Raw genomic sequence first — 17,373 nt, 5'->3', positions numbered from 1 at the left:
CCCCATTCAAGCAACATTTCTTTTAAAAATCCAAATACCCATTTACCCAAACCCATCTTTTGTTCTGACCCATCACGTAATCCACCTTCCATTCACCTCCCTAAGCCCACTCCCCATGGGCCTAACCCTCTTAAGTCTCATGGGTCTTCTCTCTTGGCTCCGCATGGACCACCTAAAACCCACAATCATCCTATCTCAAAGCCTGTTTTACCATACAAGCCCACCACCACCAACTTAAAATCCAAAACCTCCCCTACCAAGCCCACCACCATCACTTTACATTCCCAAACCCCTCTAGCCAACCCATCGCAGTCCACTGCCCTCATTATAGCCACCGTTCAGCCCACCACTGCCTCTTCTCTCCCAAACCCTCTGTCTTAGCAAACCCTTCCCGTTAACTTTGAACCAGACCAGCTCCTCACTCCCTTGAATAACCATTATATCATCGAGCCTTCTTCTCCAAATTCCAATTCCTCTATAGACCCAGACCTCTTTGAAACACCTGCTCCCCTTAACTCCCCCCGTGTGAGAATCCCACTTTCAACCCCTTTTCCATTAATGCCGTTGGTACCCCTTATTGCTTTACCACCAGCAATGACTTTGATGCCCCCTCCCCATATGATCCATATGTCTGAGTTCTTTATCTGGAATGTCAGGGGCCTCGATTCCCTAGCAAAACAAGCTGAGGTTAAAAATACAATCAAGACATCAATAGTTTCTTTTTGTGCCCTTCTTGAAACTCATGTCCAAATAGAGAATGCCCATCGGATTGCCCGGTCTATTGCCCCTTCTTGGTCTTTCATTTCAAATCACCCCGTTTCTCCCAATGGTCGTATCTAGATTCTTTGGGACCCCTTGAGATTCCAAATCTCTCTCCTTAGATCCTCTCCCCAGCTCATACATCTTAGCATCCTTTCTGATAACTCCCCTCCTTTCCTTCTCTCTATCATTTATGGTTTCAATCGTGCCGCTGAGCGCACCCCCCTTTGGGAGGATATATGCTTTATCTCCTCCTCTGCTTTGGATCTCCCTTGGGGTATTGGTGGGGACTTTAACATCATCCAGTTTTCTCATGTGCGTGTTGGAGGCTCCACTCCGGATCTTGCTGCGATTGGAGATTTCAATGCCTGCTTGGATGATTTTGGTATCTCTGACCTCCGTTGGTTTGGCCATCCCCTTACTTGGCATATTCATCAAACTAGAGTTATCAGAATTGCGTCAAAGCTAGACCGCTTCCTCTCGAATGCTCCTTGGCTCTCTTCCTTCCCTGCATCCAATGCCACTTTCTCTAGCTCCAATCTATCTGATCATTTCCCTTGTTTTGTCCACCTTTCTCCCCCAGTCTCGTTCAACCCCAAGCCTTTTAAATTCTTTGATATGTGGACTTCAAATTCTTCCTTCATTCCTACAGTCAAAGAAGCTTGGTCGAAGCCTGTCCACTGTTACTCTCTTGATCTCATTGCCTTTGCCCGTAGCTTCGCAACACTAAGGAAGCTCTTCGTTCTTAGAACTCTTCCACCTTCGGCAATATTTCCTCTAGTGTTTCCTCCTGCCAATCAAATCTTCAGCGGGTCCAGTCTCTTCCCCAAGATGATCCCTCCAATCCCTCTCTTACTGAAAATGAAAAGACCCTTTCCTCTGAGCTTTCTTCCCTCCTTGCCACTAAAAAAAGCTTTCTCCGCCAGAAAGCTAGAATCAAGTGGCTCGAGCTCGGGAACTCCAATTCGGCATATTTTCGTCGGTCCCTCAATGCTCGAAGTAACTTCAATTCTTTTCCATCCCTCATCACTAGTAGTGGCTCTTGGATTTTCGACTAGCATCAAGGCGGAGGTAGTTTCTTTCTTTTCTAATCTCTTTGCTCCGTCTTCCCTTCCTTCCCACACCCCTCTCCCTCCCAACCTCATCAACAAATTCATTGATCCCTCCACCGCCTCTTCTCTCTGTGCCATCCCAACCTCGAAGGAGATCCTCCTTGCCATCCGGTCCCATAAGCCTAATAAGGCCCCGGGACCTGATGGCTTCAGTATGGGTTTCTTCCTTGCCTACTGAATTTCATTGAGAATGATCTTTTGCAGGCCATCCATACCTTCTTTTTTAACCCTTGTTAGTTTTCTTCCATCAATCAAACCTTCCTCTGCCTCATCCCCAAGAAGCAAGGGGCCTCCTCTCTCTCCGATTTCGCCCTATTTCCCTCTGTAACCTCCTTTACAAATTCATCTCTAAGGTCCTAGCGAATAGGCTAAAAAAGGCTCTACTCTCCCTTGTGAGCTCGAATCAATATGCTTTCATTTTGGGGCGTAGTATTGCGGATAACATCCTTCTCTGTGCGGAGCGCGGATTTGATAGATCTGCCCACTCTCCGACAGCTCTTCTAAAAGTAGATCTTCACAAAGCTTTTGACTCCATTCGCTGGGACTTCATTAGTGTTGTCCTTTCCTCCATGGGCTTCCCTCCCTCTTTCATTCACTGGATTGAGATTTGTATATCTTCTCCTAGCTTCTCCATCATCACCAACGGCTCGCTGCCGGGCTTCTTCTTTTCCCGTGTTGGCATTGGCCAAGGCTGTTCCCCTTCTCCCTATCTCTTTTCCTTAGCTTTAAAGGTCCTCTTCGCATCCTCCAATCCAAAACTAACCAGCTTCTCATCTCTCCCCATTCCTAAGTGCAAATCCATCAACCTTACCCACCTCGCTTTTGCCGATGATCTCATGATCTTCTGTGAAAGCGGATCACCAATCCATCTCCTCCATTCTCTCGACCCTTTCGTTGTTTGAATCCCTCTTTGACCTCTGGGTCAACCTTGATAAATCCACCCTCTTTCTCTCCGGTGTCCTTGATCAGCTTCAAACCTCCTTTCTTCAGCTCTCAGGCTTTAAGCCTGGCTCCTTCCCCTGTTGTCTACCTTGGCCTCCTAATGTAGTACTGTATTTGATTGATCAAAACAGTAGCCAAATAGGACCTTTCACAGGGAATCAGTTTCAGATTTGATGGACTTAAGGTGAAACAGAGTTTAAATGGGAAAGAGGGCTGAAACTAGAATGGTATTATAAGGATAATAGCATATAACGAAACAGACTGAATAGATCTTCAAATAGGGGCAGAACTATAATGAAGAAAGTGACAATAACAATGTAACATGTAACACCCGGGCTTCACACTGCAAGGTGGATCGATTGGATCGAACACCAACCTACCTTGATCAAACACAAGGGTTCTCCAAAGAGGAGGAATGCTAGCAAGCAATTTGATTTCAATTCATGAGTTGTGTTTTTCACCTCTTACATGAGTCTCTTATATAGCACTCTAAAGAGACCAAAACAATAATGGAAACATACAACCACTACCCAACACAACCTACTACAAACATTAATGGAAACATCCAACTACTACCCAACACCACTAGTCAAAACAATAATGGAAACATCCACCTACTACACTCCACCACTAGCCAACACTACCTACTAGCTCCTTTTATTGACTTTTCAAAGCTAGACTTGGGCTTAGTTCAAAATATATGGGCTGATCTTTTCCCACTAAAGTAATCCAAGCCCACAAAACCATGGGTTCATTTTAACCCACTACAATAGTCCTAGCCCATTCAAACCATGGGCTATTTTGGATAAAATCCTTAGGTTTTGATGGGCTTGACCATTGGGCTTTTCTCTTCCTTGTATATGCTGCCAATTTTGCATCACCTCCCCCTCATTCCTGGTAGACTTACCCGCCACCATTGCCTCCCTATACTTGATCATATCGATAAGAAACCTCCAACTCTGGAAGGACAAGCTTATGTCCTTTGCCAATAGAGTGGTTCTCATTCACTCTGTGCTTCAATCTTTGTATCTCTACTAGTGCAAAATCTTCTCCATCCCCAAATCTACCATCCATGCTATGAAATCCTTATTTTGTGCCTTCCTTTGGAAAGGGCGGAAGCCTCTCGATTTCTCCACCTTGTCAGTTGGTTGACTATTTGTCGCCCAACTTTTGAAGGAGGCCTAGGAATCTGCTGGATCACTGATGTTAACCTAGCCGGCCTCCTTAAACTCATTTAGAAAATCGCCTCAAAGCATGACTCCATTTGGGTTAGTTGGGTCCATTCCTACTTGCTCCGAGCTGATTCTTTTTGGATTGTTTCTATGCCCTCTAATCCTTCATGGGTCTGGAGGAAAATTCTCTTACTACGTCCTCGAGCTCTCTCTGCTATTTTTACCATCATCTCCTCTTGCTCTTCCACCTTATTCAAGCTCAATCCGTGGGATCCAATGGGCATTCTCTACAACCACTTTGGCCCCCAAAATTTTTATGACTCCCGTACCCCAAAAACACCCCCTTGTCAACCTTCATCACAAATGGTTCCTGGAACCCTTCTCTCCTTCCCCTTCTTTGGCAAATTATATTTTTTTGTCATTATTATTAAATGAATGCCTAAACTTGATGTTTTGATAATTTATATATGTCATTTACAGTACCATCAAGATGTCTTCAGTTTTCTAAGGCACTTTAAGTAGGAGTTTTTTAAGAATGATGTTTCCAGTATAGGTGTCTTAGAATTTTTTGATACTTTCATTTAGTAGGAGTTATTGTTTGTTTTTATTCAACATTCTTTGACTTCATTATGAAATTTATTCATTAATAAGATGGTTTTTTCGTTTTCATCTTGTGTTAATGATTAAGGTAAATAATGTAGATTTATATTTTCTACATTTGATGTTCTAATGACAATGGCGGTATTTAGCCAAAGTTCTAATGACAATGGCTATATTTAGCCAAGATTTTGATTTATGGCGGTATTTAGCCAATGTTCAAATTTATGACGGTATTTAGCCTAAATCCTGGTCAAGTTTTTATTTATGGCGGTCTTTAGCATTAATCCTGGTTAGCAATTTTGCCACAGTCGGTTATGCCAATAGGCGATTTTGCCAATGGGCAATTTTGCAAATGGGCGGTTACGCCAATAGGCAGTTTTGCCACAGACGGTTATGTCAATGGGCGGTTTTACTAAAGTCAGATATTAATGTTAGATCGATCAATGACGGTTTGCCAAATTATAATATATGAGTATTTTGCCTATGAGGTAATTCAAGGCAGACTGATTATTGATTAGGAAAGGACCCGCAAGAGGGAATGCTTTTGTGATCACATAAGGTTTGGCATTCTTTACCTCTTATATGCACCCCAAGGATTCATATTAGCAAGTTGTTAATGACTGCAATAGTTGTGTTCCGTATATTGAGGAGCATCTCCTGCTGTCGTTCACATTAATTGTTTGTTGGTTGAATCAGGTTTTTTGAGTGATGAAGGATTATGAGAGTTATGGCCCAAATACTTATGTAAAGGTACCCGTGTTAGTGTAGCCCAAGTGGGAGATTGTTGGGTTGTGGGCTTAATTAACACTAGTCCCTTTATCTGGGCCCATATTCATTCAGGGGTATTACTGACCTTTACTAATGTGGGAGTGGTTAAAGGTTAAGGTTTTATATTATAAATAGCTTATTGGGTCCCCGTAGCCGTTACGCGTAATATTTGGGTTTGAGATTGTTTCCACAAACTCTCAAACGAAGGATTCCAAATAGTGAAAGGCTTCGGAAGATTCAAGGGATTAAAGAAAGCGGATTTACAACAAGAACACTAGAGGTATTTATTCATCTACGCTTCCGTGATTATATTCATAACTCATGCTTTAATTATTATAGAAATAATATATATAAATTGTTGGATCCAACAATTTCTATAATTATTTCTATAATAATTAAAGCATGAGTTATGAATATAATCACGGAAGCGTAGATGAATAAATACCTCTAGTGTTCTTGTTGTAGATCAACCTTTTGCTCTCTCTGAATCTTCCGTAGCCCTTCACTCTTTTGAATCCTTCGTTTGAGTGTATGTGGAAACAACCTCAAACCCAAATATATCGTGTGACGGCTATGAGAACTCAAGAAGCTATTTATAATATAAAATCTTAACCTTTAACCACTCCCACAATAGTAAAGGTTAGTAATACCCTTAAATGAATATGAGCCCAGATAAAGGGATCAGTGTTAGTTAAGCCCACAACCCAATAATCTCCCACTTGGGCTACACTAAAACGGGTACCTTTATTTATATATTTGGCCATAACTCCTATAATCCTTCATCACTCAAAAAACCTGATTCAACCAACAAACAATTAATGTGAATGACAACAGGAGATGCTCTTCAATATACGGAACACAACTATCTGCCATTACAGTCATTAACAACTTGCTGATATGAATCTTTGGGTGCATACAATAGGTAAGGAATACTCATATATTAATTATAATTTTGGCAAACCGCCATTGATCGATCAAACATTAATATCTAACTTTAGCAAATTTGCCAATTGGCAAAACCGCCTGTTGGCATAACCGCCTTTGCCTAAATTGCTAACCAGGATTTAGGCTAAATACTGTCATAAATCTGAACATTGGCTAAATACTACCATTGTCATCAAACAACAAATGTAGCAAATATAAATCTACATTACTTACCTTAATCATTAACACAAGATGAAGAAAAAAAAAACATCTTATTAATGATTAATTTTCTTAATGAAGTCAAAGAATGTTGAATAAAAATGAACAATAACTCCCACTAAATGAAAGTATCAAAATATTCTAGAGCAAATTGCACATGCACCCCAAAATGAAAGCTTAAAAACACAGACACCCCACTTTATGTTTAAAAAACACATAGGTCCTATTCTGTAAGAATGATTATTATTTGGTTAGTCATATTTTTGCAAAGACTATTATACCCTTGACCAAGAACGGTTTTCGCGGAAAATCGAACCCATTTTCCGATAAATCAAGGCGTTGAGGGAGACTGGGTGCTCGCGTTGGGGAGTAGCGGCGTTGATGGGGTTCCATCCTTTTCGCACCTAATCACGTTAGCTGTTTTGAATGGTTTGTGTCTTGAGAATCATTCGGTCAGCAACCAAACCATGAGATTCTGAAATAGCAGACACATCCATTATGCCGACCTCTATTCTATTGATTTTGGGCTTGGTTCTTGTTCTCTCCTACCCCACTTCTCTGGAGCTGTTGGTTGCCTTTTGTGTTTGTGCGTTGGTTTCATTTGGAGAGATCCTCTGTATCTTTCGGGGTGGGGGGCCTGGGGCCGTGCTTTGGTTGCGGGGAGTGGGGGGTGCAGCGGATGGTGGCATCCTTCAATTTCTCTCTTTGGAATCCGGTGAGATGAACCCAGTTCCATCCGGCCTTCACCACCGGTGCTCTTAACAACTAACGCCGGCGCAGTTTGAGCCTCCTGTGTGTGTTCCGTCATTTGGGTTTTGGCCGTGGGGGTTTTGTGGGTGGTTGGTTGGGTTTGTCTTCGTTCGTGGGGGGGCGTGGCCGGTTGATACAAGCAGCTTCATCACGGGTTTGCGTTGGTTGCGGATTCCTTTGCGTTGGTGCTCACTGCGGAATTTTGTTGAGTCTTCAATTGCTCGGCACTCTGCTCCCAGTTCTTTCTATTTCGCTGATCGGCATTGGTTTCATCTGGGCCACCACACTCCCATCACCTTCCATGGCTACACCAACACCCTCTCTTTCATCATGAATTTCGATTTTAGCAATGGTATTTTTGGAATTAAAAAAATTTTAACAGTGAATTAACAGTTTCACTAACGGAATGGACTAGTGTGTTTATTGAATTGGGGTGTCAGTGTTTTTTAAACATAAAGTGGGGTGTCAGTGTTTTTAGGCTTTCATTTTGGGGTGCCAGTGCAATTTGCTCTTAATCTTCGGAGATAGACTTCCAAATCTCGCTCTTCAAACATGATTTGGAATGCCATCTATTTTGATGTTTCTTCTAGATTGTTAGTTTATCCTCATCCCCCTGTTAATGATACCCCAATGAACAGATTCATTGTTGTCTCCTGGGGTATTAGCTCTTCTTTTCGGTCTTCCTCTTAAAGACGATGTTCTCTTGTTTTCGGTTCTTTTAATATAATTATTCATTCATCCAGAAAAAAAGGATCCCCTTTTAAGGTAAGGAATCTTATCCACAATGAACTAGCACAACATAATTTTAAAGGACTATAACTTTCAAACTAATGACTCAAATAGAAAAATTAAAAGTAGATCTTTGATCCTTGGATCGTGGGGATTCTATTGAGATCCATATTCAACCCTAAAAGGAGGGGCTGAAGAAATGACCAAAATACCCTTGGGATATTCGGCTAGCTTTGAATGCCATGTTGGGTCTAGTTTTTGGGCCCAGTTTTTTGGGGTCCAACTTTGGTTACGTCAAGAGATATGTAGAGATGGCTTCTCGAAGTTATGCTCTTTGTTGGGAACACCAGATTGAGGATGAGCATAGGTTGGAATGGTGCTACAATATTTGGAGGGAGAGATATTAGAATGGGTTTATAGGAGAAATTGGCCGGAATTCAATTGGTTAGGCTTCAAGGAAGCCCTGAAACTGAACTATGGCGTTGAACAAGCCATTGTAATACTGAGGGAGAGAGAAGACACTGGGTTCAAACAGGTTAATGGCACCTCTTGTGTCACCGTTTATGAATCATCAACACTTGAATCCATAGAAGCAGCAAAGATTGATTTCGCTGAAAATGTGAAAGGAAATTTTAGCACAATCTAGACTAGGTGCAGAGATATGGCTTACCCGAATCAATGACGGTGATGCTATGAGGGATTTCTTCATAGAGGAGGAAGAGGAGGTTGTTGGGAGTGCGGATAGGCAAAAACCCGGTTGGATAGAAGAGGAGGACATCTGGAGGGAGTGTAAACATCGGAGAAACCCCTTTGGAAGGCGGTAGAGGCGACAGAGGAGGGTCACAGTCAACACTCAACGGTGGGGAAGCCATGCTGTGATGAGTGGGTGTTTACTGCCTATTCCCCAGCGATGTGTGGCCACAACCCAAAAAGGAGTAGTGAATCAAGGATGGCAGCAGAAGGGAAGAAGAAAAAAGGGCTCTATGGGCAGTTTGGAGTCTCAATGGGCTTCTCACTAGACTGGGGGTTGAGGAATCATTGGGTTGGTTAATATCAGCTCATACCTTGGATGCATTGATGCAATGGGCCAAGGAAAAAGAATCACGCAACTGGGCCTTAAGAAGCCAAACAGACTCGACCATCTTCGAGCCCAATTTTCTGGGCAATGGACTGATGAGTCCGGACTTAAATCATGGGCCGTTTGAGGGATTTACTCTAAACCCAACCCAGCAGGTGGGGTATTATTTTGGCAAACGGGAGCCCAGGAAATTTACAGCCCATTTGTAAAATAGTGTCGAGGGGCATTTGTGGAACATCACTGTTCCTCTTTTTTCTTCCTTCAACTTCACGCCTGTGGAGCCGAGACTTTCAACCACGATGGAGGGATGGGGATATCTGCCGGAGAGAGCCAGCGGAAGATGCTGCTCTGTCAGTCTCCTGTCGGTATTGATGCTGGGCAAGTGGGTGACTCTTATGACTTGGTTTGAGTCTGCGACACTCTGTGGTTTGGTCAAATTTCCCGATTGTACTGATCAACCCAGCGCTGGGATTGAGATCAGCAGGGGCTTTCAAAATAATCCTCCAAACCTGCACAATTGGGAGCCACTTGGAAAGGGAGCACACCTTCAACTGTTGCTTTTGTCCGAGGTACAAAAGTGGTGGATTGATTAGGGCTGAAGGATGTTAAATGAAGCTTTGGCTGTCAAAAAGTTGGATTTAGACCCCTTGAATGCTGATGATGCGGGTGGAGCATTTCCATCCATTAATCACCCCCCATGCCTGTTCCAAGCAGGATTAGAACATCGACTTGCAAGATTAAAAGTTTTTCCAAGGCTTGCATTTGGTACGAGCCGTATGGCGTTGACTCAGGTGGAGACAAGTTTCCGCACACAAACTGAAGCTGATACAGGGCATTTTAGAGGCCTGTTCCTTGGCTCATTGCTTGTTACTACAGCAGCCCCTATTGGTATGGAGGTCATGGTAACAGCTATAGGTTACTGTATAAATCGATTACGCAAAGGCGTTTGGACATCTGTTGCATCTTTTGGAAATGGGTCTGCTGTTGTGGGCCTCTGAGAAACATTGCAGAAATGGCATGGCTGTGCGCAAACATGTGAAGACCAAACTTTAAATTTTCCTTTACCTTGAGCCTTGAGGACAAGGTTAATTTCAAGGGGCTGGTAGTGTTAGGGCCCCAGGATAAGGCCACATGGAGGAGAGAGAGGGCTACTATTGGTTGGGGGGTTATAAATAGGGGAAAGTTGTGAAGAAAGGATAGGAGATGTTTTATGTGAGCATTTGGTCAGCCTATGGCTGAGGGGCAGCATGGTATGCTGTCGGGGTGACTGGCACCATTAAAACCAGATTATTCGGGTTAATATCTCGGTTTGATATCAGTTCTTGTATTCGATTCACGGGTTCTTGTCAATTTTGCAAAAAATAGAAATGTTTGATGAAGCAGTTCAGACAGTCAATTGAAACTGGCCTGCTCTATTATGTTCATCTGTACTTTATCCTCCTTAATGTTTCCAGACATTGATCTTAACATCCTTATCCATGCTATCCATAGGTTCTCAATATGATACTTATCAACTGACATCATTCTGCTAGATACATCATAGCCAGTTGTAAAACAGCTCTATTTTTTTTCAACTGTTAAGGTTTACGTATTCACCTAGCACTACGGACACCCTGCCCACTTCATCCACCTGGCTTTAATTCTCTATGAATCGTCAGCCTTTGTATCACATTCTTTATTTGTGATTGACCCTAGTTATGTTAAAATAAAAAATAAAAAAAATAAAAATAGTCATCTTGCAGTTGCTAACTATATCAGTATCCGTCATTTGAAAACTCACTAAAATTACACATCATTACTTTGTCTCCATTCTAACAATCTTAAAGCCTCTTATTTCCAAGGTTGATCTTCATAGCTCTAACATAATGTTAATCCTCTATTTTGTTTCATGCACCAAAATGACATCATTGGCAAAGACCATACACCATGGACTCATTTTGATCGCTTTTGGTTCAGTTGTTCTTGACAAGTGCAAATAAAGAGGGCTTAAGGTTGGCCGTGATAGTAATTGGGAGTTCCTTGTCCTGCCTCACATAGATCTCACACTATTTCACCACTCCTTCGTATCTTTAATCGCATCCACATACTCCACACTTTTTCCTTACTAGAACAAAAGGTGTACCCAATGCAGAAAGCTCCCACCACTATGTGGTCTGGGAAGGATCATAATGTCCTGACTCACATGTTTTAATTGTGATGCAAAACAGATCTTATTCGATTGTGGGCTAGAGCTTACCTGTTAAAATACGAGCCAGAGCAAAATGTGAGGGAAGGATCATTTATACTGATATAGACGAGAGCATTTTATCAGGCAATGAGGACACTCTGAGCACTCCATTGGTCATGTACCAATTTTCCTACGGAAATACTCATTTGCACCAAAAACCTCAGGTTCACCTAGTAACAAGCTATTGCAAGTGGGATCCACAAGCTGTTCTCTAGCATCAGCAATCCAGAGAAACAGTGGATGGCTGATCTCTAGAATGTCTCCACTGGTTAAGTCAGAATCCTTGGTCTAGTAGGATGATGTCCTTATCAACTGCAGAGCCATTTTTATCTTGAGATATAGCAGCATTTTGATTCCTAGTTGGTTTATAAGATTCTCAAAACTTCAGCAACTTGTGAAACCCCCCACCCACTCTTTGTTGGCAAGAGTATTTGATGAATTTTCTTAAATTGTTTTAGGGTTTGAAAACAAAAAATATTTAACTAACAGTAAGTGATATGACTTAAGCAGAACATTGCATTTAGAGCAAATTGCACTAGCACCCCAAAATGGAGGTCTTAAAGCACCGACACCCCCACTTTATGTTTAAAAAGCACAGAGACCCCAAAATTGGATTTTCATTGGATATATTTGTCAAATTTATCATTGAAAATAGTTAAATCATTGTTTATTTTAAAAAATATTCCCATAATAAACTGTCTAAAAGGTTTTCAGCGATAAATTGGACAAATATATTTAATGAAAATCCAAATTTGGGGTCTCTGTGCTTTTTAAACATAAAGTGGGGTGTTAGTGCTTTAAGGCCTCCATTTTGGGGTGCCAGTGCAATTTGCTCTTGCATTTATAATGTATGAGTACACAACTATAATGGTTAAGATAATTTAGTCTGAAATTTGAATAGGTGATGGTTCTATATTGGATGCACTGCATTGCTTGCTATCAATCTTTTCTATACTAATGAGGCTAACCCTCTTTCAGGTTTTATCCTTTAATTCCTAACTTTCTTTTACCAAAAAAAAATCCTAACTTTCATAAATATAAGGGTAGATTCTTGTTTGAGGTATTGATTCATCAGTGGCATAATGGTAAAGGTGCATTTTGAATTGCGGAAATTGCTTCAGAAGAATGTTGGTGCAGAAGTTGCTGCCTCAACCAGGATTATCTATGGAGGTACCTGTTTTCTATCTGCCACCGGACTTGCAAAAAATTTGTGTTTTGTTCAGTAGGCAAAATAATCATTATGCAGACTGCAGAGTACAACTAGATTTTCCTCCTTAGAAGAAAGGATTTTCTTATTGAAACCCTTAAGGTGTCAAATATTCGTAGCCTTAATTTCTTTTTCGTATTTTAGTATTACACACTTATTTCGCTTCTGATGAGGGTGAAACTTTTACTTCTCATATGTAATAGAAAACTTGCCTGACAAAACCTCTTGGTCATGATATAATGATAAGTTATCTTAAATTATTCTAAAAACTCTTCTATACCCCTTACTGAAAGAACTTTTCACAGTTAGACAAGAGGCAATAAAAAGAGGTGTCAAGTTCTAAATGCACCTATAAATTTGGCACTGGGGGCTGTAATTTCAAAGAATAGGTATCAACTAGATTACTGATTGGGAATTGTAACAAGTACAGGATAGGATGTATAAGTAAAATCATATCAGGAAAATTATCATCTGATATGTCGAAGTTGGGTGATTGTTTAATTGATTGCGCTTATGGATAGAAGGTATTTTTCTTTCGTTTTGGAATCAGATATCCAAATCCTAAGAGAATTAGGAATGGGGACTCTTTATTAGAATAGGACAAGAAGTAAAGCAGATGGAAGAGGAATAAGATTAATTGAGTTGAACTGGGAAGGAGTCAAATTAGATTAATAGGGTGGCAGAAATTTCTCCAGATTAGGGTTTTGGAAGAGATTATAATTCTTCTTTTTTTGACTAGGACAACAATATAGCAGATGGAATGGTATAAATGGAGTTAATCTGTGAAAAATTGGTTAATGGGAGTCAAATTAGATTAAGAGGGTGGCCTGACTTTTTCCAGGTAAGTGTTTTGGAAGAGAAATGTGACAATTTGAACAGGAGAAAGAAGAAGAATGATGCCATTATGAAAGAGTTTACATGATTAAGACAATTTCAGACTCGTACTGTGATTCCTGTATTAAAATCGTTCTATTTTACTGCAGGTTAATGTTTGTAATTTGAATGAAACATACCCAGATCATACCTAGTTGTGAGGCATTGGCCTTGAGCTGTTTGGACTTACACTCTTGTAATAAAGAGTGTGACCCAAATGGTACAAAAGCCTAACAGAACAGGCATAAGGGAGGAGAAAACATACTACAGACGAATTATGAAATGAAATCACATTAACCAAAGAAGTGGCTAAAGAAGAAATCTATAAGTAGAAACTCTAATTTTTTTCCACATGAGGAATCTGTAGTCAACATTTATAAAGTGTATTTCTTATGATCTCAGGTTCAAGCTATTGAAAGATCTCAGCTCAGTTAAACCTGACTTAAATAAAATGGGATCAGACACAAGAGCTCTGTTTCCATTTGACTCTATTTAAATTCATATTTATTGTCAAGCCAAGCCATTAAAGTCTTTATTCAGTACTCATCAGGTCTGAAGGTTTTCCAGACTTGAGGATCAAAATACCCTTGTGGGTTCTTATAATTTTATCTGCCCCTCATATTTTGGCATGCCTGGAAAATGGCATCTGTGTTATCCATCACGAATCCAGCTCTCCGGTGGCTGCCAATCAAGAATATTGCACCTGGCTACTAAGGGGGTGGAGCTCAAATGTTGAGGCATCCACCCCTCCAATTGATTTTGTAGCACATCAAAATCAGTACTCCCCCCCCCCCCCAAAAAAAATCTTTTAAGTTGGAATGGCTTTAGGGTTTTGAGGGGGATCTTCTGGTCTTTAAACAAAATTAAGATATTCATGAAATAACATTTGATTTTTCAGTCTTTGTTTTATTAAATTTGTAAGGTTCTTCTTGTTTTTTCTGTTTTGTTAATTGTTCATTAGTTCATCTTCATTTGGAACTGTACTGCACTATTAATGGCCTGGACTTTCCATGATTTGGTAGGTCTGAATTTTTTTCCAATTCATTGGTTTCTATGTGCTATATAGGTTCAGTAAATGGTGCAAACTGCAAGGAATTGGCAGCACAACCTGATATTGATGGATTTTTGGTTGGTGGAGCTTCTCTAAAGGTGATTAATACCTCTCATAAGACGTTCACCTTGAGGGGAAAAACTAACTCTTAGGAGCAGAATATTCTGCAACCTTGAATTGTTCTTTCTTGGGTGGTTCATAGATTGTTTTGTCCCCTTTGTTTTGTTGGTTGTCTTTGCGACATAATCCTGATGGTTCTATTTTTTATTCCCTTTTCCCCTTTTTCAGCCCGAGTTTGTTGACATTATCAAGTCTGCCACAGTGAAGATAACTGCTTAAGCCTTGGCATCAGGTAGACATGTTGGGAGACCACAGGTTTGTCGTAAACAAATACATTCAAGGAAATGAGTCCTGTGTAGGGCATTAATGTGTAAACTTTAACATAAACCACAGCTGGTTTCTGATGATTGAGTATTCATAAAATTTGATCCGTATTTGTTGTTGTTCTATAAGGGGTGCATGCTTTATTTCAATGTAATACTTCTCCCCCCCCCCCCTTCTAAATTGAATGTGATTCTGGTGCATGTGGCATCTGTTTTGGGTATAGAAGTTGATGACATGGAAATTCTGCCTGTGCTCCTTTAACCTTGCAATTAGATATGTGATAGTTAAAAAGTGTTTCATATGTGATGTAGCTTTTTCTTTTTTGTGTTAATTATGATGTTAAGCTTAAAGTTCATGGAAGAAAAAATGCCGGCCTTGATTGTTAGTTCATGAAGGCATGAGCCAGCAGTGTCAGATTCCATGGTTGTTATTTTGTTAGCACATACTGTAACGAGTTTGCCTGCCATCAAATTTGTGCTCGGTACTGTATAAGTAGAGGAATTGACAATCATGCATGCTCTGGAAGAATAATCGACTGTTTTTTCTTTAGGGAGAAGCTCTGCTTGGTCTGGAATCTATATATAGAGTTCTAAATTCTACTTAATTAAATGCAAAAAAGAATATCATATAAGATATAGACGGTTAGGTTTATTCTAGGTGTGTTAATTAAAAATAAATGATTTAATATTTAACATAGAAATCAGATTTAAAATTTTCCAATCCGATGGCATTTAATACAACTTGTGTAAAATGCAATCTTTATGAGATATAAGTCCTTAATTTCCTTTACTTCTATCAGCAGGGTTGATGTGTTGTGCTCTCCAGGAAAGAATTACTCAAGTTGGAGAGGAGGAGAAACTTGAGAGAATGGCCTTCGCAATTGCAGATTGGTCTCCAGGCAGGGAACCTTGTCTAGTAGAACTAGTAGGAGACTAAAGCGCAGGCAATGGAATACAGAATAAGGGCCCTCTAATTAAACCATGGACGGATATTGGTGGAGATAGGGCAGGTCACTTGCATTTATGCAACTAGCAGCACAAAGGGAGGGGTTGGAACTTTTTGCACTGGGAGGAGAGATGCAGATAAATACATGCTGGCCACTGCGCTAGCGTGTTCAGCCATTACCCATGATTCTTCGAATTGTTCTCACCCCATTTGGATCCAGATCCTCTCTGCCCAAGAAATTTTTGGTTTTTTGTTTTTTTTTTTTTATTTTTTAAGGGCGTTTCAAAAAAACAACCAAAAAAACACAAGGTGAAAAAGAAAAAAATTTAAGTTATTAACCCCCGCTTGACGCCGGAGTGAGATAGGGGATGATTAAATTAAGCAGGTCACGGGGGGGGGGGGGGGGGGGGGGGGGGGGGGGGGGGTTTGCATGGGTTATTCAGTTTTTATTATAACATGTTACTTTGTTTGGTTAGAAAGAATTAATATCACCATGAACAAGAATAAGCCCAACCCAAACCCAGTGCTCAAGAACATCTCAAATTGGGTTGTGGAAACCACACCAATTCAGCGAATGACCAGAAATATATTAGGGAAAGTCCATGTAGCCAGCATGATTAGAAATAATATGTTTATGGAGTGTAGGGAGGTGATGCTTACTTCTAAAGGCGGGCAAGTTGAAAAAGATGGACGAAATGAAGGCGCTTCTTATGGCTTTACAAGTAAGAGTTGAAAAATCGTACCTCCAGCACAGTTGTGGTGCAATCTTCAAGGAGTATCTCAACTACTACCTAAGCTTGAAGGTAAACAATGGCTCATACATTTGCTATCAATTTTGACAAACCTGGCTAGGAACATAAAGGACCAACTTTTTGTAATTTAAAATCCCCCACCTTGCTGAACTGTTTTGCCAATCTAACTACCCATGATTAGAAACGACATTAGCTATAATTGCTGTTTGAAGTTCTAATAGATGATTTTTGGTTTTTTCTATAAAAAGAAGAGAAAAGAACAGTGAGGATTGGACTGGGTCCTTCCTGACCATAATTTGTTTTTGTCCCATCTAATTAAACTTGCCATTGTGGTTTGTTTTTTTGGCCAAAACAAAATGACCATTGTGGTTGGAGTAAAGTGGCTTGCCTTGCCAAGAAAATACCTTCTAGGCTTCTAGGCTTCTAGGTCCATGGTCCCATTTGAGAGAATCGGGTCCAGAAGAGATAGTTGACCATATGGACCAGAAGAAATATTCTCTTGTCATCATTTGGTTGGAGGATTCGAAAAAGCACAGCTCACGGCACCTTTCAACATGCAGGGCTTAGCGTGTGGAAAACTAGTTCCAAAAGAAATATTCTCTTTATCATTTTGTTTTGGACAAATCAAAAAGTAACCTTTCAAGATCACATCTTATTCTTTCCATCATTTTGTTGGACAAATCAAAAAGTAACCTTCAAGAAACATCTTCCATCCTTAACCCCATGCATGTGCATGTGTGACTAATATTGGAATTGGGATTTGGATCATCAGACTCTCACCCAAATAGTTTAAGAATTACCCCAGCATGCTTTTGCTAATGTGGAAATATTAGGGGTGCCAGTTTCGCCCTGATGGTCCTAATTTGTCTTAAGTCCGTTCG

General features: G+C 40.5%; 1 protein-coding gene across 3 annotated transcripts in view; it reads left to right on the top strand.

Annotated features, from left to right (window-relative positions):
• Positions 1-15,995, top strand: part of LOC149023147 (triosephosphate isomerase, cytosolic) — a 28,352-nt gene extending 12,357 nt beyond the window's left edge. The window contains exons 7-10 of one of the 3 annotated variants that reach the window (XM_089143693.1): positions 12,372-12,450; positions 14,427-14,509; positions 14,700-14,763; positions 15,598-15,995. In XM_089143693.1, the coding sequence (XP_088999819.1) occupies positions 12,372-12,450; positions 14,427-14,509; positions 14,700-14,750 (213 nt within the window). In that variant the 3' untranslated portion in view covers positions 14,751-14,763; positions 15,598-15,995. Of the gene's footprint in view, positions 1-12,371; positions 12,451-14,426; positions 14,510-14,699; positions 15,554-15,597 lie in introns of those variants that run through there. The other 2 variants (XM_089143692.1, XM_089143691.1) reach the window with 2 other exon arrangements.
• Positions 15,996-17,373: the final 1,378 nt, after the last annotated feature.

Source organism: Hakea prostrata, chromosome 2 (genome assembly GCF_041222555.1).
Source record: "Hakea prostrata isolate BN-2017 chromosome 2, UWA_Hpros_2, whole genome shotgun sequence".
In the NCBI taxonomy this organism is placed as follows: domain Eukaryota; kingdom Viridiplantae; phylum Streptophyta; class Magnoliopsida; order Proteales; family Proteaceae; genus Hakea; species Hakea prostrata.
This window is presented reverse-complemented; position numbering and strand designations above follow the sequence as displayed.